Source organism: Anser brachyrhynchus, assembly GCF_964034855.1.
Source record: "Anser brachyrhynchus genome assembly, chromosome: 12".
NCBI lineage: Eukaryota > Metazoa > Chordata > Aves > Anseriformes > Anatidae > Anser > Anser brachyrhynchus.
Window position 1 is genome coordinate 10,117,003 of NC_137707.1, and position 26,120 is coordinate 10,143,122.

Here is a 26,120-nt window from a genome sequence, read left to right on the forward strand (position 1 = left end):
AAGTAAGACTTTTGGCATTTTTTTCATTATTTTTTTTAGACCAAATTGTTCTTTTATATTGGGTTGTTTGCTTTGAGACATGGTTTACTCTTCTGGGACATCCTTCTGCCGGTGCTGAAATTAGGGTAGCATTTACCACTAACTCCATGAAGACAGAATCAGACCCATAGTTTGAAGTGGTGGTTATGAAACCAAGTACATAAGTACATAACTGTCCGTAAGCCATCACAAAGTGTAAATTATGAGAATACACAGCGGAGCTGCTCAAGCTTGGGACTTGAATTGCAGCCACAAAGGCTCTCCTGCCAAGCTCAGAGTCAAACATCTGGGGAATACCAGTCACAACAAGAGGGGAGACGTTTTTGACTGGAGCACGTCATCGCTGTGTACAATGTTGCTTTGTTGCAGGCGCAGTTTTAATCACTGCTCTGCTAGGAGTGATGTGGAGCTGCATTGTGATTAGCTAAAAACTGTTAGCCACGGAGGAGCAACTAATTTTCTCTCCATGCGCCCAGAGCTTTTATAAATGGTGTACTTTAATAGAGACTGGGTCATGAAAAGAAAAATGGAGCTTGTTGCTGAGCTGTGTTGTTCCAAAAATAAAATATTTGTGCAATTACGGGTGAGGATTGTGCAGTACACAGAGAATGATTTGATAAGTGGCAGACCATTTATAATTAAGAATAAGGGGACAGCATGGCTGGGAATTGAACTGATATATTTTAGCTTATAGGATGATGAATTGGAGAAGCAGTATGTTGAATTTACAGCACCTTTATTTATTGAAATACCATTCATTTAGAAGCATTGGTCTTCCAGAACAACTTTCCATTTCTAATGAAAATATGGCCATCCTTTTTGCAAAGGAATTACTCAAAGTATATCCCACAACAAAAATGTTACTGGCAGTTCAGAGTACGCAAATGCATTTCTCATCAATGCAATCCATAAAAATAATGGAAATTCCTAAAATATAAGCCGTATTTGCCTTCATATGTTATACCTTTACTCTCAGCCTACCACGGCTGGAGGCTGCTGAGAAGAGCAACTTGTATTTTGTGCAGAAACGTTTTGTGTTATAATTTAAACGTGTTGCTGTTTTGTTTGCTTTTAGGAGAGAAAATTATTTTTTCTTCCATGCTATTTTCAGCTTTCTTTCCCCCATTTCTGCAGAAGTGTAGGGAGAGGGAGAAAAAGTGGAGTGTATGATAGAGGGGCTCAAAGCTTTGAGATTTTTGTTTTTTACTGTGTTGGAATGTACTTTGACCATGCCCAAAACCTTTCATCCAGGTTGAATGACGTGATTGTTGTTATTGTTATTTCAGCCTAAACATGACAAAAATCTAAAAATCTACATCTTTTTGGAGAACATTCAGCTGGGGGGGGGGAACACAAAGGGGATGGGTGGAACTGTTTAATTCTTAGACATGCTGCAGTAGGCTTCTGAAGGGAGACGCAGTGATTTTCTCAAGAAAACTGAGGTTAAGGATCTGGTAAGAATATATTTTCTGCAAGTAAAGGAACAGTTGAGACATTCCAGGCATCGATTTTTAAGCCCAAGCCTCCTATGGGTGCATCTTAGCAGGTTCCTGCTGGCACAGGGAGATGAGAGAGAAGCAGACCAAGGGAGTGCAGCAAAAGGCAGTAAAAGAAATTAAATTCTCATGTTATCCCTGCCAGTGTTAAACTCGCTGCTTCTCAAAAAGTGATTTTATTCTCTTTTAGCTTCCTTTGAGCAGACCTCATAGCAAGAATACCAAGAATTGCCTCGTTTCTCTAATAATATCAAACAACTTTGCCTACTTTAGAGTCCTGAGGACTGAAAAAGCTCAAAGTGTAGCAGTCAAAGGAAAAGTCCGCAGAGTAGCATTTAAAAGGAAATAATATTAACTGCTTCTTGCCCCCAGGTTTTGTTCCTAGCCACTACAAGATCCCAGTTCTGTCTAAAAAAGAGGTGTTTTCCATCCAAAGCAGGTAGCCAAATGCTTCTTCCTGTGTAACTGAGAATTTAAATCTTCATTGTAACTCCAAATCTTACTGCAGCTTTATATACTGTGCAGTTCTTTTTTTTTTTTTTTTGATAGTACACTAGTAGGATGTTAGAGAAGTCAAAGATGGGGGTAGGAGTTTGTGTAAAATTTTTTTCCTTTTGGATGTATTAGGCTAATCTTGCACTGTGGCCTCTGACCGCTGCCACGCGCGCTTTGCAGGCCAAAAAGAGCACACAGAAGCAAGCAGAACTATGGGCGCTGCCATGCATTACAACAGTCTCTGGAGCCCTGGCTCCACAGGTCCCTCACAAAGACCTGTCTCGTCTTTCCTGCAAGCCTCCGTCCTGTCCTATAGCAGCTGCATGTATATAGAGCCTATATACATGCTCCTGTGTGCCCGGAGCAGGCAGCATGGGGCAGTGCTGTCCGTCCCCCTGCTACTGCTGTGTCTCATCGGTTTGCTCCAGGTGCTTCCTCACCACCCCCCCGGCAGCACTGGGGATGTCCCGCAGGCCAGGCCGGGCACAGGGAAGAAGCAGCACCCCGCTTTGGCCCTGCAGTAAGTTGGGCAGGAACAGTGACAAGGCAAGAAAGCTGAACTGGTTCTTGCTGTGAAACAGTCAATGGAGATACTTTTTAGGGAAGAATGGATATTATTTATGGGTTTCTACTTATTGGAACTTTTAGAAAAGTTTAAATTTTTGCCATATGTATCAGTATTTTACTTCTAGAGTGCTGCTGTTCTCTGTGTCAGAACAACTCCTGTAGAAGGAGTCTCCAGAACTGCACCTTGTAGCTCACAGAAGATACCTGGTACTTTAACTCTCAGATCAGCTCTTTCTATCAAAGGTGACACATTGAATTCATTGCAGTATTATTCATGGTCCTTGAAGGCAAGACCTCCAGAAATGCTGTTATCCGATCCTTGTTAAATGTTCGGCACCTGTTGTAAGAGCAGAGGTCACCCTCCTTGGCTAAACTGTCTGTTTCAAGGTTTAGCACAGTGCTGGTGCCACCCACTCAAGGTGTGTCCCTTCCACCCTAGAAGCAGTTGCATTTCAGTGGTGAAATGGCTCGCATTTTTTAGGAGAGCTCAGTTGTCACTTAAAGCACAGTGAGCGCCAGAGAGCTTTGTCTACCAAGTTGTTTCAAAAAAAATCATCTGTGAAAGTGCGACATGAGGAGCTGCTAGTGTTAAGCATTCCAAATCTGACCCTTTCTTTGAAAAGTGCTTTTAATTTCTGGAAAAGGTGTTATAGAAATGTAGATGTTATCATTCATTATGAGCAATTTCCACTGTGGAGCCATAAAGCAATCCAAAGCACAGATACACCCATCAAAACCTCTGGCAATAGCCGCAAGGTACATTCTTCTAACAAATAGTTTTCCCACATGTTTGCTCTTACTGAGGGCACAGATTATCTTTCTCTGAATCAGGCAGTTTATTTTGCTCATTCTTTCCAGGGAAGAAATGCTAGAGGTTTTTAGGCACACTCGTGGAGTTGCAGATGGAGAAGAGATGCCACATGGAATTGTTGTGGTCGTCTTTCTGAGAACGGTGCCAGCCTTCCTGTGTGCAGGGCTCCGAATCGATGCGCTAGGGATGGAAAACCCCCACTAGAGCGAAGTGTGTGGCATCACTCTGCCTTCTTCACTTGTTGTCAGCCTCCTGGTTCCCCCTGATTAGCTGCAAATTCTGTCACTGCTTAAATCCAAACCATATTGGCTAAATGTGATCAACGAATCAGACTTAAAAAAAATAAAAAATAATAAAAAATAAATAAATCACAGATATTCCACTTCCGCCTAAGCGTGGTGTAGAGATTGCCTAACCTGTGCAATTTCCAGTAGAAGCACTTGGGTAGTGATACTGTGTTACTGGACAGTAAAAAGAGCAGTAAAAAGAAGAAAACAAAATAAAAAAAACTTTTCCCTGGTTTGCTTTAGCTCCAGGGAAGATGCAGTCACTCTTCTTCATGCCACCTTAAGGTAGCAAATCCAGCAATACCCAGCTCTTTTCTCAGCCCTGTTAGGACAGTGATTTCATGAAAGGAAATAAAACAAATGACAGTTTAATCCTTCCCTGAAAGCTTTTAGGACACAGATGGCTAACTAGCCATAACAAGGACACTGTTCCTGGTGAAGTGAACAAAAAATAAATGCCTTACTGTATAATAAATAATCCCTGTCAGATGTTCTTGTTCCATTTCGTTGATAAATTGCTACCTAATCAAGGGTGAAGGAAAAATAGCTCAATAATTTTAATTTGTCTTTCCTGTTCAATGCTCAAATATCACGTAAAGAAATTTAAAAGAAATTACTGTTTTTCTTGGCAAAAAAGACTTTAAAAATGTCACTAAAGCAGCCTGAATCTTAGATCTATTATTGCCTTTCTTTTTCTTTTTTCTTTTTTTTTTTTTAACTTTTTGATAGGCTTTTCCTTTTTCTCTTGAGGTAATGAACATTATTGAGTGGGGGTCCAGCAGAGGTTAAGAAATTAGAGAATTTCTCTCCAGGGAGGAGATGAGAGGGAAAATGAACCTTGTGACAGATGTTAGTTACGTTGCTTAATGCACTACTGGAAGACACTCCGATGCTATGGAAATAGCCTATTACAGACACCACAAGCTGCAGTGCATAGCATTAAGGTCATCTAAAACTTCTCCTTTCAAGATTATCTCTTTCTCTAACAACTTTGCCAAATTTAATCTTTTAGGCTGAATATCTCCATGCCAGGATTGTGCCTCTGGCCATCTTTGCTGTCATTTATTGTCGAAAGTTTCATCTAAACCTGTTCATCCATTTCAGTAAGACTAGGGGAAGATTTGTCACTTTGCCCATAAATCCTCAAAGCGAAAGGCTCTAAAAATGTAATTTCGCACATGCCAACCATAAAGAGAGACTTAGGATGTTGCAAGCCTCCAGGAGGCCTTGGGGTGTCAGCTTTCTGCCCTTCCTACCCGCTAGTGCGGCCAGCCCTCACTATGGTTGTTGTGTGCCTCCTGCCCTGGCTTCCTTCCAGAAGAGGCAAGGGCTGAGGCTGTGGCGGAAGGGAGGGCAGGGCAAGCAGCCCGCGGGCAGTGGGGGAAATGGAGCGGGATGCTAATGGAGGACTAGCTGGGCAGTGGGTGTTTGGGAGCAGGATTTGCACCTTCATCTCCTGAAGCACCAAATACAATGAGACCCTGACCCTAATTTGGGCCGCTGGCATACAGGGCTACAATGTAAATATTAATAACGAGACTATTCTTCTCAGTTTGTGCACATGCTGTTTTCCAAGCTTGGCAGTGTGGGAAATGGCCGCCCCACTCGCTGGGGCCCTAGGAAGATAGTTTTTATTTAGAGTGATGGAAGCTGGTGTCAGCTGGAGTCAGGGGTTTGATTTTCCATCTCAGCGAGTATAAATGTTTGGAGATCCCCTTGGGAGGTGAGCACTGGGACTAGTACATTAGCCAGAGAGCCCATCACTGCTAAGTGAGACTCTCTCAGAAAAAATTGACTCCAGTTGAAAAGGTAAATGATTAAAGTTGCAGCTTATGTCCATTTCATATCTAAGGGGAATCATAAAGCAAACATAGTTCTAGATAATTGTGAGGATGTTGCATTTCAGAGACTCGCTATTAAAATGCATTCTCCAGTCAAAGAACAGACAGACACATTTGTTTATTGATGTGTTTAACAGAATAATGGAATGAAAGCTTGGACAAGGATTTGCTGCAATAGTCCTGGTAGACAGAAGCGTGTGGAAGTCTGTGAGCAGTTTCAAGGCACTGACCCTCTGGGTTAGGACAGGAGGTGCCTTCAAGTTCCAGAACGCTGATAGCATTAATCAGACATGGACAGATCCACAGCACATGCAGTGAAAGGCATCATGAATGCTGGGCTTTGCTGTGCTCCCAAACACTATCCCTGAAAACAAAGGCAAACAGATTATAGCATGTTCTGTAATCCGTGCAAGAGGGAGTGAGGTTCAAGTTGTTACTTGTGTGTGTCTTGCTTCATCCCCTCCCTGCCAAAAAAAATAATGAATACTGCTTTTCCTTATTTTTTCTTGACAGTTCATAGTATACCAGTGGTCCAGGTTTTGTTTTATAAACAGATTTGGCAGCAGTGATGATTAATTGGTGTATTCTGAATTGAAGTGTTGCATCAAACCTACAGATGGGCTTTAAGTACAAATTTCACAATATTTAGGGGATAGCCAGATACTTATTGGCTTGTGCAGTTTAGACTTAATTATCTCAATCACCCAGAGGAGCGTGTAGAGCTGGCAGTCTGGATTCACCTCTCATTGTACCATACCGTACTGCTGTATATCCCACATCAAGAGGTTACAAGGCCACTGAAGCTGGTGGCAGAACTCCCGTAGACTTCAGGAGGAGCTGGATTTTCCCCCAGGAATTCATCCCAGAGGACAAGTTTTTAAAGCTAAAGCCACGTTAAAATGTTGGCACCAAGGCTGAGAAACATAAGGCTGAATTCTGCAAACATTGCATGGCATGGCAGACTGTAGGCTGCTAATATAGGAAAATTGGTGTTTTGAAACAGGAGACCAACTGGAGTCTGGAAAAATCTCAGGTTTGTAAAAGAGCAATACACAGGCAGGACCTAGACCCACATGGTAATATAGATAAACATAATGTAATGAATGTCAATGTGTAGGATCTGTATTTGCTAAGAGGATGCTCAGTGTTTCCTGAATTGGGTTATGGATTGTTGAGTGGGTCACGGGAATCACTCTCTGAGCCATGACAAAATAGACAAGGAAGACAAAGATTATTTATTTATTTATTTTCTGAGACTTACCACTACGGACTAGGTCTTGCAGCTATCCCGTACTTCACATTTGCTAGTGGCATGTTGTGAAAAGTGTGTTACGAAGTCCAGTCGATTTCATGTCAGAGAGTCACTCCACTACTTCCTCTTGAGATGCTGATCCAAAAAGTCAGATTATCCCTTTTTTTCTTAATATTCCATTGAAAAATAAATTACAGTAACTGAAGCACACTTAAAAAGGAACTAGAGCTCTTTTTAATTATGTGGAACTCCTGCCAAACACTTGTAAGCAGACAGCATTAATTTTTTTCTATGGGAGCATTAGAAAAAAAAAACAACATGTGAGAAAGTGGTGTGTTTCCACTTCTGTAGTAAATGCTGGTATTAGTTGCTGTATGTTTTGAATTGAAATCTTTCAACAACTGTTTAGAATAAAATGCAGACTTTTTTCAGGAGGATGTGTTCTAGACAGTTTCTTTCACAGTGTGCATAATAGATGGTAGCATTGACAATAAATAAGCCATAGCAAGAGTATAAGTGCTACGCAATTGAAGGCACTGTACAATGTGAATTGAGTTCATAGATTTTGCGCTGTATGATACAGTGCTGAGTTAAATTTGTTGCTTCAGGTTTCTCTCTTGTTCATTGTCACTGCAAAGCTTCCACAGGATATTGTCTAAGGAAGATCTAGCTAAGAAAATCATTATTTTACTCATAATTAATCAAAGTATCCTTGGCAAGTGCTCACCTAGGGATCTCTGTAGGCTCCCCATGAAGTAGATGGCTGTTCCCTTCTCAGAGGCGATGAAATGCCTGACTGCTAAGGCAAAGTTAGTTACCAGCTAAATTCCTGAGTTTTGGCAGTGTTTTGTGCATGGCCCAACAAACTCTGAGAGAACACAAAGTCCCTCTCTGCTCTGTCCGTGTCCTTCAAACTTAACTAAGTGGAAACACAGAAGCATGAAGATATGCTGCTGTGTTAGTGTTTCCTTACTGGCACCAAGACAGAACAAAGCAACAGGAAGATATACGAAAGGGTTTCAGGCGAGATGAAGGGTAAAGTTCTGGACCATTCTGCTTTAGTTTAATCTCTGCCACCTGCTCTGAAGCTCCTGTATCTCTGAGCCTGTGAAGGCCCCATTTTGTTCAGTTTAGTTTAATGGTTGCATTTAGATGTGTGGGTAAAACAACAACAAAAACCCATCTGCATGAAACCAAATTTGATATTCTCTCCCTCTTTTAATGTGACCCTATGAATTTCTTGCATTGTTTTGTCCCATGTACTAAGGGTCCCATGCAGAGAGCAAACAATAAAGCAGCGAGAAGACAGATGCTCTGCTAATGGGAAACCAAGGAGAAGAGAGTCTGTGAGGGATTACAGGCAGCCTGGGGTTGGAATACATTATTAGCATAGCACCCAATTCAGAAATTAGTTTTCAGAATTAAATGCCTGCAGCATTTTGGCAAAAACTCCTGATCATCCCTCTCAAAAGCCCTTAAAGCATGAAAGGGTAAGAATCTCAATTCTAGGCTGAGCCGTCACATTCAGCAACTTTGCAGCGCTGTAACAGTTTTTACAGCTTCATACCATTGGCAGCAATTGCCACACCTACTGAAATGTAACCCACTTGATCTGTTTGCACAAACCTTTAGCAGGTTTTGAACATCCCCATCAAAGAAGAAACTGGGCCTGAATGAGATTCCAGGGTCTGTTTCCAGGAGGAAGGTTTTGTTTTTCTGAGTGCCTAACAGCAGGGAAGTGCATCAGCCTTTCCTTGGGCATGGTTAGGCATGTGAAGGAGGAGCAGCGACATGTCTTGTCAAAGATCTGACATTGCCTAAGGTAGAAACTTTAGGTCCTGAAGCCTTTTTCAGGCATGCTATTTTTTTTAATGTTTTTGCTTTTGAAAATTGTGATGAGAACATCACGCTGTGAAAGACCCTTGGTAGACAACCAAGATTCAGTTGAAGGATTCACGGCAGACAGGAAAAATGTTTTCTTACAGTACTCGGTGGGATTATCCTCCATGCATAATTGTTCATTATATACTCAAAATTCATTGTTAAATTCTTTTGGACATATTGCACATTAGACAGAAGAGTTCATAGACCCCAAGATTATCACAGAAGGACACTAACAGTCCAAGTATTTGGGACAGAAGGGGACTTGTTTTCCTCTTACACTGGAACAAAGACTCTTGGACAGAATCATTAGGCGTTTTTAGCCTGTTTGGTAATCAAAGTATAGTAGATGGCAAACAAAATAGAAGTTCATCCAGCCAATTCTTCTACTTTATTTTTTACTCTTCTGTTTTGACGTAATTGACATAATTTCAAGGTTTATTTAGTTTTCTGAGTCTTATTTTATATGAATATCATTGGGGTGCTTTAGTTTGAAGTCTTGATTCTTGCACACAGACTGAGATTTTATTATCCTGAAAGAGAATTCAAGGACAAGGTAAATATGGGAAGAAACAGTTGGGACCAAACTGAGGAATCAGGAAAAATAATATACCAGCTCTTCCATGGTAATGTTTTCTTTGCATTTTGATAACTAGCATCTTATTTCTAATTCACAGAAAAGACAGTAAAGGCTAATGCTTCATTTTGAGCTTTGAATTTCAGAGCTGTTTTATAGCAACTTCTTTCAATGTTTTTGTGTATGCCTAATGAACATCTATAATGAATGTTTGGGAAAGTTCAAAAATACGCTTATTTGTCCTGGGTATGTACTGTCTGTAGCCTTTTGAACATGCCAGTCTAGTTTTGAGCTTGGTCTGTATTTATGTCATCTTACTGGTCTGCCAAAAATTCCTTTTTTTTTTTTTTTTAAATGGCACATTTGAAAACGTTATAAAGTAAGCCTAGTTCTCCTTCCATCTGGAATGAAATTGTATGTATAAAATACCACGTGTACAGGAACCATATCTGTGATATGGCCTCCCCGTTAGGATCTTGCGTATCAGCTCATATTATTTCACTGTTTCACCTCAATCTGCTTTTCATGTCTCCAGATTGTGAAGAAGGGCTGGTATGCCCAAAATTTCTTTTTCCCCCTCCAGCTATGTCAGTAATGAAAGAAACTACAAGTCTGTACAGCCTAACTCCTCTTCTCATGCAGTTAAGTAGTTCACAAGTTCTGGGGGACCAGTGCTTCTTCCACAGAGCCACACTGGGAACCCACCATCAGGGAGGCTCTTGGGTGTGCTGGGATGACAATGAAGCCATTCTGCCTTGTCTACTGTCTGGAGCAAGTCACAACTTCTGTCTTGTTGCACACACAAGGCTTGTGAAGCTTAATAGTAATCGAGAGTTTCAAAGACAGAGGTTAACAATTTTAATTAGTATTTTAAGACTTTGCAAGCTTGCTTCTAAAATTGAAAACTTAGCACAACAGCTATGTGTGAATTCTCAAAGTTTCTAAAGAAGTTTTCAGGTGATATACAAAAATGTAAAGAAAATGTTTTATTCTTTACCTTTGAACAGCACTGTCCACAGTACAACTGCCATATAGAAAAATGATGCTGCTGGGATCCTAGACTATTTTTCATTTCCAGTCCAAGAAAATTTAAAGCACAAGCGGAGCCTAATCCAAACCCCAGCTTTCAGTGAATCAGGAGGTTTCCGGTTTGTCTGGGATCAATACTGTGATCAGAAAAGAGAACAGTGTAGTGGTGAAGGACAGTGAAAGATTTTATCACTGCTAGTAGACTTATTGCCATTTTGCAAAGTCTTAATTGGGTAATCCAGTTCTGGATGTGTTTGACAAATAACAATTCTCTTGTTAAAAACAAATCATGGTTTTAATATAATAGGGTTAGTCATATAAAGAGTGATTTTGTGTCAGCAAAACCTTTCTTTCTGACAAACAGTGTAATTTATGACAATCTAGTTAGCAATAAATGACATTAATCTGACCACTAAGCCATTCTGTTCCTGGGGAATAACGTTCCCTCTTAATCAATAGCTGGGTAAATGCTCCTTTGCATTCCTTATCAAATGACAGCCAGATGGTACTGGTAAATTCATTCCAGCAGGATTTTAGAATTAGCTGGGTTTGTATTATTGTTAATCCTCTGCTGTCTGCGCTGCCAGGACCTACCCACCTGTTTCCAGTAACCCTCGAGTTCACAACCTTAGGAAATAGTCTAGCCAGATGGTTACTCAGATACAGTGCAGCCAAGAAGCATCCCAAGTAGTGAGGCCTTTTTTCTACCTCAGTAAAAAGAAAAAAGCAAGTATTTGGATACAGAAACTACTACCTGAAATCAGGGAGGTGAACTCAGCCATTTCTCCATGTCCAGAACTGCACACCAGTTTCATTACTCAATTCAGAATGGTATCTTCCAGAAGTAGCCAGCTACGACTGCCACCCCTGGATGTGTTCCTCAACACTCTGGTCTCTTTGCTGAAGTTTCAAAGTTTCTTAAGATTGTATGAGCTGTGTTCCTTAGCGCATAGTAAATACAGAGCTGTGACAGCTACTGTAGCATCATTTACTGACTTTCAGGGCCCATCAAAGTGTCTGCAAGACCTTTTTCTTCATAATTGCTGTGTTGCATAGCAACAATAATTTTGCCTCCAAACTCTTGATGTGAAATAACATGTAATCCCCTCACACCAATAAAAAGGAAAACATATGGCAGCGCTAGGCTGTGAACCACTGGCTTTTGAAGTGAGGGGACAGTTAATCCCCACGAAATCAAGGGGGAATGTAGCAAGCCATAGGCTCTGTTAGGCTGAGCCTCTGAGGATGCATTAGGTGCTCTGAGTTAATTAACCTGAGCTCTGTCAGAAGAGTCCAGTTTGCCCTCATCCTCCCAGTCCCCATCTTTTATCTTACGTGACTACATTGTGTTTCAGGCGAGCTTACAAAGCTAATTGCTGAAATAAACATAGCAGAGCAACACCATACAAGTGCCTGGGCACCCCTTTACTCTGGCAGGAAGGAGTACACATGCTGCACTTCACTTCTATGGATGAGGGTAAAGTTCAGCCGCTGTAAATACCAGTTTCAAAATTACATGGCTGGAGTTCATCAAGCAAATGTCTCTTGCCTGTAGGGTAGTTGTTGGGTAGGTCAGTCACCTGGCCTGATAACCTTGATATTATTTGTACGTGTCTAAACATAGGGTTAAAGAAACTTTGGCATCTGAAACAGGACCTGCTGTAGGGGCTCAAGTACAAAGTTGAGATCAAAAATGTGCAGGGAGGGAATGTAGAGCTGTGGTCCCAAGTGGACAAAGTACTTCCCTGCGGCCATGCCCCAGGCACTGCACCCAAGAGGGCTCTGCTGCCAGGCTGCCCAGCCTGTCCTTTTCCCACTGCTTGCAGCTGGGCTTCTTATCGTCTGTCTGAGGTACCCTACCGTAGCCTGCGTTGCGCAGGGAACACAAGCTCCTATATCTGGACTTTTAAAATTGTCTCATTGATAAAAAACTTGGTATCCACAGGTAGCTAAATAGTCCTTGGGCCTGTCTCCATCTTTCCAGGCTGCATGTAGTACTGAGTGAAATGTAGGTCCCAAAACTGAGGTCAGTAAGCATCCGGTCACTAGTTTGAGCAGGAGTCAGGAGGTCAGTCCTGCATTTTTTACTTCTCCAATTATTTACTTTACCCCACTAGCAACAACAAAAAGAGTGACTAGAAGCTATTTCCAGCATGCCAAATGGATGCAAACTCCCTGAACAGGCTTCAAAACTAAAAATCATATTTTTAAATGATCTTGTTATGTTGCAAACCTCAATATTTACAGCAGATCAGAAGGCCAAGCTGGTACTTGAGCACACTGCAAGAGCAGAACAAAGTCTTCTGAATCAGTCTTCCAAACCTATCGTGTAGTTTGCTGTCAAACACAGCACAAGCTGGCAAACAGTGTGGTGTTCATTTAAAAGGTATTTCTGCAGCTAGAAGAGTGGTTACTAATAATCCTGTTTTTTCTGTCATTTTAACAGTATTCAGGTTTTCAGCAAACAGCAGACAAGTGCTTTGTTTGTGGACACCTCATAATGGAGATGGTAAGAGACCTAAGCTTCTAACTGTGGGATATCTTTTTGATGTATTTTGGATAGTGCTCTGTGAGACGTGCTTTTTCCCTTGTCAGACTATCATTGTCTCCATTATTGTAAAGGTAATTTTTCAAATTGAGGCAGTATCATAAATATATTCATGCTGTATTACTCTAAAGTACAGAAAGTTGGGCTTTTCTTATAACTGAGATCATGGGATCCTGTTGTTCTGCCACATGCCATCTAAAAAAAAAAATAATAATACTAAAGGGAGAAAATAGACCACAGCTTTTGTATGAGAACATAGTAAAGGAAAACAGGTGTTGTGCTCTGTAAGACAGTAGAACAGTAAGAGGATGGAGTCTGGTCTAGGGAAGAGAGGAACATTATCAGTAGTCCTGAGGTTTATTGCCAGCTCTGTGACTTGCTTTATTTACCTTCTGCCACTTGCTCCATGTCTGTTAAAATCCATTATTGCTACTGTGATGTGCAGGGAGCCAGCAGTCAGAGTTACTTTTATAATTAAAAATCAAAGAGCCATGGGTTGGGCCAGATACTGTTGGCTTCATTTCACTGGGAGAAAGTAGGATGAATTTTGTCTGTTCTTCCTAAGCAAAAATTCCCAAACAAATGAAATTGCTTGCACATTGAAGAAGTGCAGATCGTGTGTATGTCAGTGTTCTCCTCTTGCTTTAAAATGTATGTGAACATTAGCGTGCCTAACAGAAGTAGCTATTACATTGCAACACGGAGGTGCAGTAGGAGCTGGAATGGAGACTTCACTAATGAGGATTCTGGCTCATATCCTGGCACCACTGGTTGGACAAGGATATTGTTCGTTTTAGCCCAAGAGCAAATTTCTAGAGTTGTGTCGTGTGGGGAGGGGGAGGGGGATCCCAACGTGCATGCTTTGAGCTGGCCCTTAATTGCAGAACACCAGGCAAGAGTCCATAATATCTAGTTGGTGGAGCTCAGTAGCTGAAAGTTTGGCAGGTGCTCATCTGCTTTTCTCCCGTCAGCAAGTATGCTCCAACAAAAGGAAACAGCTCTGGGAGCTCCAGGAATTAAGCAGTCTTATTTGGCTAATTGCTCTGTGTTCCTCTCCAGGAGTGCACAGACACAAACATGCCTGCACAGTCGTATTACTGGTGTGCAGCTGAGGAACCGTGCTGCAGCCCCACAGGCTTGGGTGCAAGCCTGAAGCTGTTCAAGGCTGAAAGTGCAGTCGAATTAGGGATTGTTCTGTGCAAAGGGTGGCTGCGCAACCATGGCAGGCTAACAGTGCGTGTTTTGTAGCTGCTTGGATAGCAACACACGCACAGAGACAAGTTGTGTCTGGGTAAGAACAGGCTTGCAAATCAGAGTCTGATGCCAGTCATTGAACAGCGAGCTATAGAGATTTGTTAGAAGGGGGAAAAGGTGAAATTAAATTGACTTCACACATTTTTCCTATGCTCCTCACCTTATTTCATGTTGATTTGAACTTTATCTGTACGAACACCTACATGGCCGTGAGAGCTTGGTCAGTGGAGATTTTCCATCTCCAGCTTATTAATAGCTCCAAGCTGCGTGTTCTTGCTAGCAGAAACTTTCCGAGATTACCTTTCAAAGGTGATTCTAATACCTGAAATGTATGCAATTGGTGCTATAAGGTGGTGAGAGATGCCTGAAGATGATATTGTGTCTAACCCTTTCCAGAGCCCTGTTCATGGGCTTGGTGCGCCCGCCTTGGTGTCACATTATGTACAAGGACACCGTGAGGAAGGGATTTTTCTGTAGCAGTGTAGAGGAGACTCTGCATAAACCTGTCCTTAAAGCCTTTAAAATGCAGCAGGGAAGGACAGCATGGCAGAAGCCAGGGCAGTTTTGATTACCCATCGATACAGATGGAATTTTAACTGAAACTGATGGGCCCCAATGACAAATAGCCAGTCGGTAACTGTGGTGGATCAGGAGCATTAATAAAGAGCCTATCTATTTATTTGCTTTATTGTTTTAGTTTGTAGATTTGAATAATGACTGGTTTGGACTCTTTCTGTCACAGCCTGTTACATTTTTGTGAATTAACTCTGTATCTCACTGACTTGTATCTGCAACAGATTTTTCCAAGAAGTAGTCACTGAAACCATTTTTAATTTCTGTTGGGCAATATTGGCTCTGCAGAGCTAAAAGTGATGGGACTTAGCCTGATTTTCACAGTTCTCTGTCATTATTGGGAGCCTAATAGAAACCCACAGAAATAAGCAAGCTCATTGTTTTAAACGGCCCCTTGCTGACAGATCTCCAGAGTGGTAATTTCATTCTGAAGTGTGTTTCTTACTGTCATTTTTAAGAGTCGGACATAGCAGTGTATGGGGGGATCTCATGTAATCATGCATCCACTTATTTTGCTGTTTTGCCTCTTAAGATCTTGCAGGCCCTTGGAAAGTCATACCATCCTGGCTGCTTCCGCTGTGTGGTATGTAACGAGTGTTTGGATGGAGTCCCCTTCACTGTAGATGTGGAAAACAATATTTACTGTGTCAAAGACTACCATACGTAAGTAAACAAATCCATTGTATGCTTGGAAAAATTATACTAGTTAAATTATTGGTATAGTTAGAAGCATTGCAGTAGATAAAAAGGGTTATTTCTGTCTGCTGTGATGTCCCTCGGTGCTCTTCTCACATCTTGCATTTGTAAAATGTTTTAAAGTTTTAAATGTCACTTTGTGGGCCCAGTGTGACATTCAGGGGCTAGATGAAGTTGAAAATCAAGTTATGTCAGAGGATGTATTTCTCTAGTGGCTGCTTCTCTACTTCTTTCAGGATTTCCAATGCTAATTAGACAAGGCTAATTGTGCAATGATGTTAGGTTTTGCTGGCTTTAATAAGACTAGATTCTGGTAGTGCGTCACTGGAGAGTGTAAGTTACATTAACCTAGACTGGACAGTAGACGTGTAATTAGCAGCTAGTGTTAGAGTGATTTTAGCTTCACCTGACAAAAAGTTTTGTGGTTAACTGATTGCTTTTGGACTCCCTTCTGCTCTGCACTTTAAACTCAGCCCTACTGGTTTAACTGATTGCGTTGTGAGGATGGAGCAGATGTTGGCCCAGTAACTGTCCTAAAACGCAGCTGTGGATAAAACCAGTTGATGTATTTGGTTTAAGTAGGTCCTAGCCAAGATCAGCCCCTTTCCCATTTAGCACATCAGTTGGTGACATTCCTCAGGTCATGAGGTGCTCTGCACAATTTGAATGACTTTAAGAGTAAAGAGAGCTGAGAGAAAGAGTGTGTAGGGGAGTACGGCTGGGCTGACTATGCCTAGAGGTCAGGAAGACCTAAGGAATAAAGCTGGGGTAGATCTGCCTTTGTAAACCTCCTTTTCGCTAAATATTACCAAAAAAAATTAGAGATGCTTCCAAACCTGGATTTACATTTTGCTACTGAGAAGGCTTGGTTAGAATAGCTCTCTTGATTCTACTTTTTGGAGAAGCTTTGCATGTGATTTGAACAATTTCTTCTTGCACCCTAGGGTTTTCGCACCAAAATGCGCATCCTGTAACCAGCCGATTCTACCAGCACAGGTATGTGTTAACATGCACAGACTCTTTAGAGAAAACAGCTGTTGGCATATGAACACTTTGCAAAAACACATTAGATGCTTTTCCTCCCTCTTCCAGAGCCTGTAGTATGTCAGATACTAAATTAAATACAGTTCAGCAGTAATGTCACTCCCAAACATTCCCAGAGGTTGTAATAGTCATAGTACTTATGCAGCGTAGTACTTTGTATCTTTAGGGTGCTTTCCAGGTCTTGATTATGCTGTTATAAATCTTGTTTAATTGAAAGCCCTGACCAGGGCTCCAAGAACAACCCACGAAGTAAAGCCCTGTTTATTTTTAGAATCTCCCATTAGCTCAAATAGCAATTTTCCTTGTCTGCTACGTTTGTATTCTTGATGGAATGTGTGAAGATGCCCGAGCTTGAAAAGACTTCTGAGGGGTTACCCTGACCCTGTGAAAAGGCCACACAGCCTGTCATCCTCGGGTGGCACTGCAATAAGACTGCTTGAATGGGTGGAAAAGCAGGTAGAAAGGATGGCTAAAAGGAAAGCCAGATGAATGACTGCTGCTTGCAACCTCAGTCCATTGTGGCAGTGTTGTTAATACAGTAAGACTTGTACGTTAAGACAGTCCTTTCCTGCCTGCTGCAGTGATGTTTGTCTAGGACCCTCTGAGTTCCCATTGCTCAGGTCACTGACGAGCTCATTCACAAGCAAGAGCCTCAGCATCTCACTCATCTTCTTGGCATGTTTATAGAGCCAGAGCTTGCCTCCTGTAAGCTGCTGTGCTCTAGTAAAGCCTATGGCTAGAGCCTCTCGGCATGCCCACCTCTACCACTCTGCATGTTATTTTCCATTTGTAATTATTTCTGTTAAATGGCCGGGTCTCGCATAATTTAAAACCTTATAAAGGCTGAGACAGAACCACCTGCCTCACTGGTGGGGTGTAAGGAGAAAAGCCCTATGGAAATTTCACTTGGTTTTGTGTCATACAAAATTATTTATATTTTATATATGTTATATTTATATATAGATACAAAAATAAATGAAAAGAAAAAGCAGTCCTACTGCTGACTCATCTGATGGTTAGTGGGATAGACTCCATGTTCTTTCCCATGGAGGTTTCATAGGTTAGTTCAAGACTAGCAGTGCAGGTGCTAACTTGCCCACAGCTTCTCTCAGACGTAGTCTACATCATATCTGATGCTCTGACCACACCTGCAGCTGGAAACAATGCAGGGCAGCAAATTGAATGAGTTCTGTCTTCAGAGGCATTGGAGTGGCTCAGGGAAAGTCTGTGAGGTTAGCAGAAGGGTATGGGCTGCTCAGCAGGGCCTGGGGCTCAGCCAGGTATTACACAACTCCACTACATCCACCCTCATGCTGAGGTTTTGGCCTCTGCACGTAATTACCTGCTGGACTAGTATGTAAATCTCCATGGGGTACACAGTGACACATGTGTGTGCAAAATATCTGTGTACCATCTGGTTTGAGGGGAATACAAGTCCTGGAAAAATCAGGCCAGGATGTCCATAGGGAAGAGTGACCCAATCAGTAAGTCATGGTGTTTGGCTGGTCAAATCCTGGGTGCCCTTGGAAAATGATTTGATCGCAAGAGAAATTTGTCCCTTGAGCGTGAAGTTTTGCCTACACTTCCTAAAGGATCTCTACAGCTTAGCTCTGTCAGACATCCATGCTGCTGCTAAACTGCAAAACAGTGGTGCAGTGCTGTGCCTAGTGGGGCAAAACCCTCAGCATGCTCTGCTCTGCATAAGGAGAGGAGATCCTTCTGGGAAGCAGCTTTCCAAAGCCATAGGTTGGGCACTGAAAGAAGATAGAGAAAACACCACTTAAAACCCATTCGTACCTTCTCTGTGCTTCCCCAACAGGGCTCCGAGGAGACGATTCGAGTCGTGTCAATGGACAAAGACTACCATGTGGAGTGCTATCACTGCGAGGTAAGCGTCAATGCGTGCCTCTGCCCGGCTCCCCCACGGCAAGGCTTTGCTAATAGCGAGCATCCTCCTGATAGGTGCGTGACTCGCACCCCAGGGTGCATTTGCTGGTTCCTGCGCGCCTGGGCAGGCAGGGCTCTGCCCCATAGCTGCTGAAAGGAGTCAGAGGAAAGAGTGTGAGATGGGCTGCCAGTCCTGCTGCCATCTCCAGTAGCACCAGATTAGTTCCTTTTTTTCCCTCAGTATATTAATTTCAAAGGCTGGGTTTAATTTTAGTGGAATTTTCTCTGTACTTGTAGATGAGGAAAGAACAAAGAGTTGGTTCTCTTTTTTTGCCTGATCTTTTTGGATACAGTGTGCATGGCTGTGGTCTGAGGGGACTTGAATCCACATTGCCTTTGCAGGGAAAGACCATTACCCCATGCTGGGAAGGGGTTCTGAGTTTTTCCATGCTGGATGAACAGTGATTTTTTTACTATAAAAGAGACAGGGGTACCAGTGACTTTCTATTTCTTTTTGTGCAGCACATTTAAACATTTGGGGGGGTAGATCAGGTTCTGGGACTAGTGACCTTACTTCACAGGGAGGAAAGCTGAGTTCAGTCCTAGCTCTGCATCCAAGAGCATAAGGAAGGAGACAAACCCTTTAATTTGGGATCAGCCCAAAACTTCCCTTTTGCAGTAGGTATGGCTATCTGATAAATACATTCTATTATTCATGCAGGTGGTAATTGTGATAGCATCCAGCATGGCCTGTCATAAGCAGCAGAAGCAAAAAATGTAGCCATGCTGTCTTCTGTGTACTCCTGCACAGAAAGGTTTTATAGAGAGATTTCCAATTGAGGGAGAAAATAACAAAATTCAGTGCTTCTCGAAATGTACATGAACCTAAACCTGAGGAGAAGCCCATCCTCTTAGTTATCTCCTTCCAGCAGAGGTAGCTGACACTCCAGAGAAACTGGCACAGGAAATTTCAGCATTTTGGAAAGATGTATTTCCCTCCTCCTCCTCTCCTCCTCTATTGCTTTGTGGAGGCTTCACCTAAGATGACAGCTCCCTCCACTTCTCTCCCAGCCTATTGATGTTATATTAGAAAGTCCCAATAGGGGTTTATTTTCAGTTCTGTTTCATTATTCATTTCCCCATTCTCTTTCCAGTTTGAGGGAAATCAAGCTGCCTCCATATCTGCCCAGAATGGCAGAGTGCATTTATGTACAGAAATCAGGGGGTTACCCATGTGTTAACAGGGGCAGGTTACTGCCTAACATCCTCAAATTAGGCTCAAACTATACACACTGGGTTACTGCTGTCTCCAAATATTGTTAGTTCAGTTTGTACCAGTATTTTGAGGGATTCATATGGATGCTTTGCAAAGGCCGAATTTCTATGAAATGCTATTTAAGTTGTCATCACCACCTGTTGGTCACACGAAGTCACTAGTCAGTTCAGAAACTTTTCTGCTTTTCCATGTCATCTCCTCCTTATGCAACAGCTTAAAATCTGCTGTGAAGTTCAAGCCAGCTTGCAGATCAATAGATGCTCATTCTAGAACTGAAAACCACTGAGAAAGTGGACTTTCTTGTTGCAGAAAAAGGAATCCAGTTTTGGACAGGGAAAAGGTACCCTACAGATATTCCAAATGCTTTTAATGTATCTGAAATTTTTAAATTATAAAGAGGAACTGAATTTTAAATCTTAATATAACAGACTATAAAGTTAGTATGTAGCATACATTCACACATGGAAAATAGAAATTGGCAGAAGCTTTGATTAAAGCCTCCCTAAACTAACATTTCAGTTTGAAAAGTTTTAAAGTAAGCTTTAATTCTTATTTCAGCATTATAAAAACTGAAGATTTTAACATTAGCTATGAAAGCTGAAAAATCATACTTTGAGTCCAATTAAAAACTTTGCATTGGTTTCCAGTACTAAAATGACCTACATGCCCAGTTTGATCACATTTTTTCTTCTGTTAGGTGTTCAGTTACATATTCAAAATCTCTGATTTGTCAGAATTGGTCACAGTAACAATTTTTAAGTACATACAACTCTTGAAACATCAAATCCAAGCACAAAACTACTATAACTTTCAAATGTTCTCAAGATTGCAATGATAACTGAGCACCAGGATTATCTCTATTGCAGTGTACACAATTGTCAGCAGGCAGGATCATTGTTTACTCTGTTTTTTTTATTTCTGTTCCTCCACTGTTGGTCACTTATGTCATCCCTGTAGTTATGTGCCAGTCCCAGAGATACTAACATGTCTCCACCAAAAATACAGACCATTGGCCTTGAAATCTCTCTCTAATTCAAATTAGATTAAAAAAAAAAAAAAGAAAGTTCAGTCCTGATTTGTAAGTAAAATATGCCTCATCTCCCCTCCTGGCCCTACTCCTCTTTCTCATTCTCTACTTATACTCCCCTATTTCCTGCTCACTGCCTTGTTGTAGAATCAGCTCCTTTTCTTTTCTAACCTGTTCCACGTTGTGCGTGTATCAGGGTTAGTCCTTGGCCTGGTTTTATCTGATTTGCTTCAACATTTAATAGATGAAGATCAGTGGGAAACAGGAAAAAAAATGCGACAACTGGGCTTGGTACTTCTAGAGATTGTCCTAGTAGATTTCAGTGATGGCATTTTGTTTAATACAAGATAGTCAGGGTCTGTCTATCACAAACTCTTGAGATTGCTGCTTCTGGAGGCATGGGAGGGAGCTCTCACAGTTATGCAAGTCCGATCAACACTGATACGAGATGACCTACCTGAATCACTCACTAACCTGGGATTTAAATTTTTCTTCTAGGATTGTGGCTTGCAGCTCAATGATGAGGAAGGCCATCGTTGTTACCCATTAGAAGGCCACTTGCTCTGTCATGGCTGTCATATCAGGCGCCTTAATATTAAATTGCCATCACATCCACCTCCAAGCTATCCAATGCACGTCACAGAACTCTGAAAGACATTTCCATTACTAGTAAGCCGTTTGAAAGAGAAGACAGAAATCTTAAATGACTTTCCTGTTCCTTTAAAAATGATATCCCTGTAATAACCATCTAAACCAACTATTTATTTTTTAAATCAGAGGTGAGGGGTTCTTTCTGATCTTGTACATATGTGTTCTTTTATCTAGACATTTTCACTGAGACACCGTCTACTTGAACAAATAATGCACCACTAAGTTGTAACTGTAAGTGGCAGCATTTCTAAAAACAGTGGTATAAAGGGCTGTTCTGCACTCCCTACTCACTTTTCTTCAGTGGAGGTTTCGCCAGAGTAAGGAGTGCAGAATTAATTTCCAGAAGTTAGCACCTTATCATATTGCAGCAGGCATGATAAGAACAATGCTAGCATTTTAGCTAGTTTCATCGAATTCTGGTCTTAGAGAATACAGTCTCACAGTTTTAAAACCTTAAATTCCCAGAAGTAGTGCATAGGAAGCAAACAAACATTTTTAGCAATGGCAATTTTCAGCAGGGGTTAAGTAATGGCATTCTGTGAAGAAGCACCAGGCCAACTCTCCATTCTACATGGTTTCACAGTCATCCAAAGACTATTTTGCTTGTTAAAGAAATATGTCAAGCATCTCATGAAAAACACATTACAGGCAAACATATCTAAAAGATTGGTACATGCAGGTTCATAACAATTGAAGGAAGTTATAGACCTCTGTAATTGCTTGTTGTGTACAAGTGTAGCCAAGTTTCAAAATGCATTCATACCAACTTGACGATTTGGCACTTACTAAACAATCTTTTAAACCTGTTTTTGTTTAATAGGGTTAGCAGCCCCTTTCTATGCAAAGGTACACTTGCCTTCATGCTACTTGTTTTATACAAGAATTTGTTACCAACTGCTTTATGATTGTGTGTTGAGATGTTAGTAAAAAGGTGGGGGAGGGACAGTGGTTTTTGTATTATCTTTTCAGCTTTGTGTTCTTTTCTAGATATACTTTTGAACTGATTATGGTGATTATGTTCATGGGAAAACAAAGTACAGTTTAGCAGAAATAATAATTTAGACACAGACAATTGAAACATTGGTATTTTATAACAAGTATTAGGTGTACATAGAATGTACACACTTTCATGTTTTGCATAAGCTTTTACAGTAACCTCAGAGCTCTGGGGAAATATATGTCTTCCATATAGGAAGTTAGATGAATCTTTTTTATGGTTTGTTTTCTACCATGTGTTGATGATTTACATGCAAATCACACATCTGTATGTTTAAAAAATTCCTTGCATTCTCATGAGAATTGATCCAGCCTTCCTGAATTTATATTTTAAATAAATCCATCATTGCTGTCTTTGTATCCAAAATTACAATAAAATAATTTTTTTCTGCTCCAGAGGAAGTGGAAATACCAGACCAGATTCTCCGCATGTGTAAATTGGGACATTTCCATGCCAGTTTTCAACACATCGAGAATCTGACCAATCCGTTCAGAAATGGTCACGTTAAATTCAGCATGCAGACTGATGAAATGACTTATTTGGTAACACCATTGCAGTTTAGTTTCTTATGCTCCATTGATTTTTTGAAAGCCATTTGTGGTGCTCTTGAGAAGTACAAAGGGCATCCAATGGACACTAATTCCTAAGTGGAATAATTAACTCCTTTAACAGAACTTTTTGATAGTCTGGAATTTCCTTGGGGGGGTGGGGGAGAGCAAGGAGGCAGGAAAAATTCCTGTGAACTATTTTTTTCTGTTAGTAAGGAACAAAAGGTATGTTTTCTGAACTTCTGCCAAACTTCCATTGGCCTAGATGAACCTGTTTTATTGAATGCTCCTTGGCAAGTCAGATGCTCCTTTAAAAAGTAATTTTCTTATTAATATATAAGTTTAAAATTAACATATTTAATGTGAGAACTGTGTTTTGAATGGAATTACAATGCAACTAGTACCCTATTTCTACAGTTTGACCTAAGAGGCCTGCCCTCCAAAGAGTGGGCACTGGCTGCATGCACACTTTCTCTGCATTTGCAAGCATTACCTGTTTGTCCATAGTCACCAAACCGGCCTCAGATGGAAACAGAAGTACATTTGCCTCTTGCCCAAACGGCAAATTCTAGAAAAGGAAAAAAAAAAAAATTGTCTTAAATTAGATTGTATGACTAGGTCAGTTCCATTAAGGTTACTACAAACAATATGAAATGGAACCTATCAGACCTTCACGATAAACTTTTAGCCTGAGCTGTAATGTAATACTTTTCCATTTAAAGATGCTGTTTTAGCCCACATCTAGCTCTGAGGTACTTGTATTTACTTGTCTTTGTGATATATATTAAAGAATCCAAGTTAAGAAAACAATCATTAAAATACACAGAGAAGGTTTGGGTCTGTTCCTGTGAGCAAGCCATCCCGTAACAGTACTTACTGTACTGAACCATGCTTTGCTCTATCATCATAAAAGCAAAACCTTAAAAATCACAGTGGCCAGAGGAGGAGGTGACACTGGCATTTAAGCCCAGTCTTCTGCCAGGACCTTCCTTAGCACTTTGCCTCCAGTCAGGGGCAAGGTTAGGTTTCCAGTTCAACATTACTTTTCAAGGGTCAGCACACTATCTAACATGTACATACAATACCTTTTCTTCTTTTTTGAAAACGATCATACTTTAGAACAGAATAATACTTAATTTCACATTAATTTGTCAGTCTTGTAGTTCTACTCAGTTCCAATGTGTTAAGTATCATCACAGTAAATACTGAAAGTTACTGTTTCAATATAGAATAAGTAATATGTTTAAAAACCAGAAAGCAGCAGTTGTTGTTCTAGCAGTTTCTACAGACAGGTGCATTTTGTTTTTGGCTAATGAAGTACAGCTTTGCTTTTCCAGCATTAAGTATAAAAGCTGGAGGTTGAATTAAATTTGCCAGTTTTTCAATCAAAGAACAGAAAAAAATAAAAGCAAATCTAAACCAATAGTGTGCTGCAATCTGTAGTGCTAGTGACAGTTTCTTCACATTTTACATCCTGTCTGGGGAATTATGTAAATGAGAAAGCTTATTTTAATTATTTTCTTAAGGAGTATGCTTATATTAAATCAGTTCAACACAGATGTAAACTTTCTGGAGTTCATTTTATGATGTGATTGTTCATCAGAAGCCTTTACTGCATTCTGTACTGTCAGAATATTTCCATAAAGTTAAAACAGTAACAACTTGATCTCATTTGCATCAGGAGTACACCTTTCCATTTGGTAAGGCAGTCTTGCAAAGTCCCTACAACACAACACTGTCCTAGGCAATTCAGAGTTCCTCATGCACTGGAGGACATGATCCAAAGAAAGGACCAAAATAATAATTGGAAAACAAAACAAAAGAATGCACTCAGATAATTGAGCTTTCAAAAAGGGGTTGTTTGGGTTTCTTTTCACTTGTGTGTGTGTGTGTGTGTATATATATTTTGTAAGGTGGAGCTTCAGAAGGAAAACACAGTTAGAGGAGCTCTTTAAGACCAGAAATTCCAGAGTAGTTAAGTAAACCAAAGCTCTAAAGGAGACAAAAGCTGCTTTCTTGTGTTTCAAGAAAAGTTTAAAAGTTTATGATTCATCCTGTAACTAATGCCGTAACTAGAGTGTATAATTTGACTTAAATTAAGTTTCATTTGAGAAATATTTTCATTTTCTTTAAAAGAATATAGTTTTCTTCCAAGAACTTGGACCAACGTTGATTTTTATTTTGTTAGGAAATATATAAATTCCCTGTTTGTATATCATGTAACTAGTTTACATGCTGAAAATATACATTAGTTTAACTATTTTTGTATATATCCTTGTAAAACCTTCCAATGTGCTTCTGTCTTTTAGTCTTTAGAATTACTTGTGGTTTTGTGTTTCAGTGTTTGATTCCCTTGATTGTTGAAGAAAAAAATTGGGAAATGTAGATTTATTTATCTAAAGAAGAAGCTACTTGCTATCATCCTAAGTTATTTAATATTAAAGTCAGAAGTTTCATTTAACCTTAGATGCTATAATCTGCTTTTTTCAATAAAGACATTTTGTAGTTATCTTTGATTTTGTAGTTTATTACATTTAAATATTTTTTTTTAATCTAGGTGGGCTCTAACACCATTTTCAGGAGACCCTTGTATTGCCTACAAAAATGCCTAACTGATATTAATTGATTGCAGCTGCAGTCATGAAGGATTTTGGTCCTCCAGTGCAAGTGTTACTAATTAAGGTCTAAAATATGCCCACAGCTAATGTTTTGCAGCTGCACTTAGAAAAGAATTTAGCCACTCTGGCAATTTTTAATTAAGCTTTAACCAGTCTGGCTAGTTCACATGTAGGCCAGTCAGCATGGAGGAACACTTCCCTTTTCAAGATTCCTATTATTTCTTGGAGCATTCCAAAAGAGTAGTATTATCCTGGGCTATGAACCTGCACAGCATTAAGCACTAGGACCCTGGTTTCAGCGAGTTCTCTCAAGTTTCTTGCTAAGTCACAGTGACAATGAATCCACGGCCAACTTTCTGATAGGATCAAAAAGATTTTTTTTTTTTTTAATAAATATATTTTACCTTTTTGGAGCTCTCTGCCTGTTTCTTGCCTCCAGCTTCACAGCACAGATGGTCACATTTACCATGTACACAGTGGTCCTGTGAGAGCAGCTACATCTGTCAGGCAAAAGGATAGGCAGCACTGGTATCTTGTCTCCAACTATGGCCAGAAGTGGATGCCTGGGAAAGAGTTTAAGTTTTTTCCTGTTTTCTGCATACTTCTATTTAGTGGGTATCTTTTCAGTTAAGCTGCTCAGTCTTCCACCCCTGTGGATGCTCTTTCCCCCAGTGACTCAAGCCAGATATTTGCAAGCAGCTACTTCCAAGTGCAATGCCACCCCCT

General features: G+C 40.6%; 2 protein-coding genes across 5 annotated transcripts in view; one reads left to right on the forward strand and one right to left on the reverse strand.

Annotated features, from left to right (window-relative positions):
• WTIP (WT1 interacting protein) overlaps positions 1–25,285 on the forward strand; it is a 78,703-nt gene extending 53,418 nt beyond the window's left edge. For both annotated transcript variants that reach the window (XR_013938517.1, XM_080552832.1), the window contains 5 exons: positions 12,722–12,784; positions 15,183–15,313; positions 16,291–16,342; positions 18,210–18,278; positions 21,079–25,285. Coding sequence is in view for 1 of the 2 variants with exons in the window: in XM_080552832.1 (XP_080408958.1) it covers positions 12,722–12,784; positions 15,183–15,313; positions 16,291–16,342; positions 18,210–18,278; positions 21,079–21,231 (468 nt within the window). In the remaining variant the exon portion in view is untranslated. The remainder of the gene's footprint in view (positions 1–12,721; positions 12,785–15,182; positions 15,314–16,290; positions 16,343–18,209; positions 18,279–21,078) is intronic.
• Positions 5–26,120, reverse strand: part of LOC308176736 (uncharacterized protein) — a 78,878-nt gene continuing 52,762 nt past the window's right edge. For 2 of the 3 annotated variants that reach the window (XM_080552868.1, XM_080552867.1), the window contains 3 exons: positions 25,799–25,957; positions 23,270–23,344; positions 21,096–21,227 (listed from right to left, as the gene is read on the reverse strand). The gene's annotated coding sequence lies outside the window, so the exon portion shown is untranslated. Of the gene's footprint in view, positions 10,413–18,187; positions 18,428–21,054; positions 21,228–23,269; positions 23,345–25,798; positions 25,958–26,120 lie in introns of those variants that run through there. The other variant, XR_013938557.1, reaches the window with a different exon arrangement.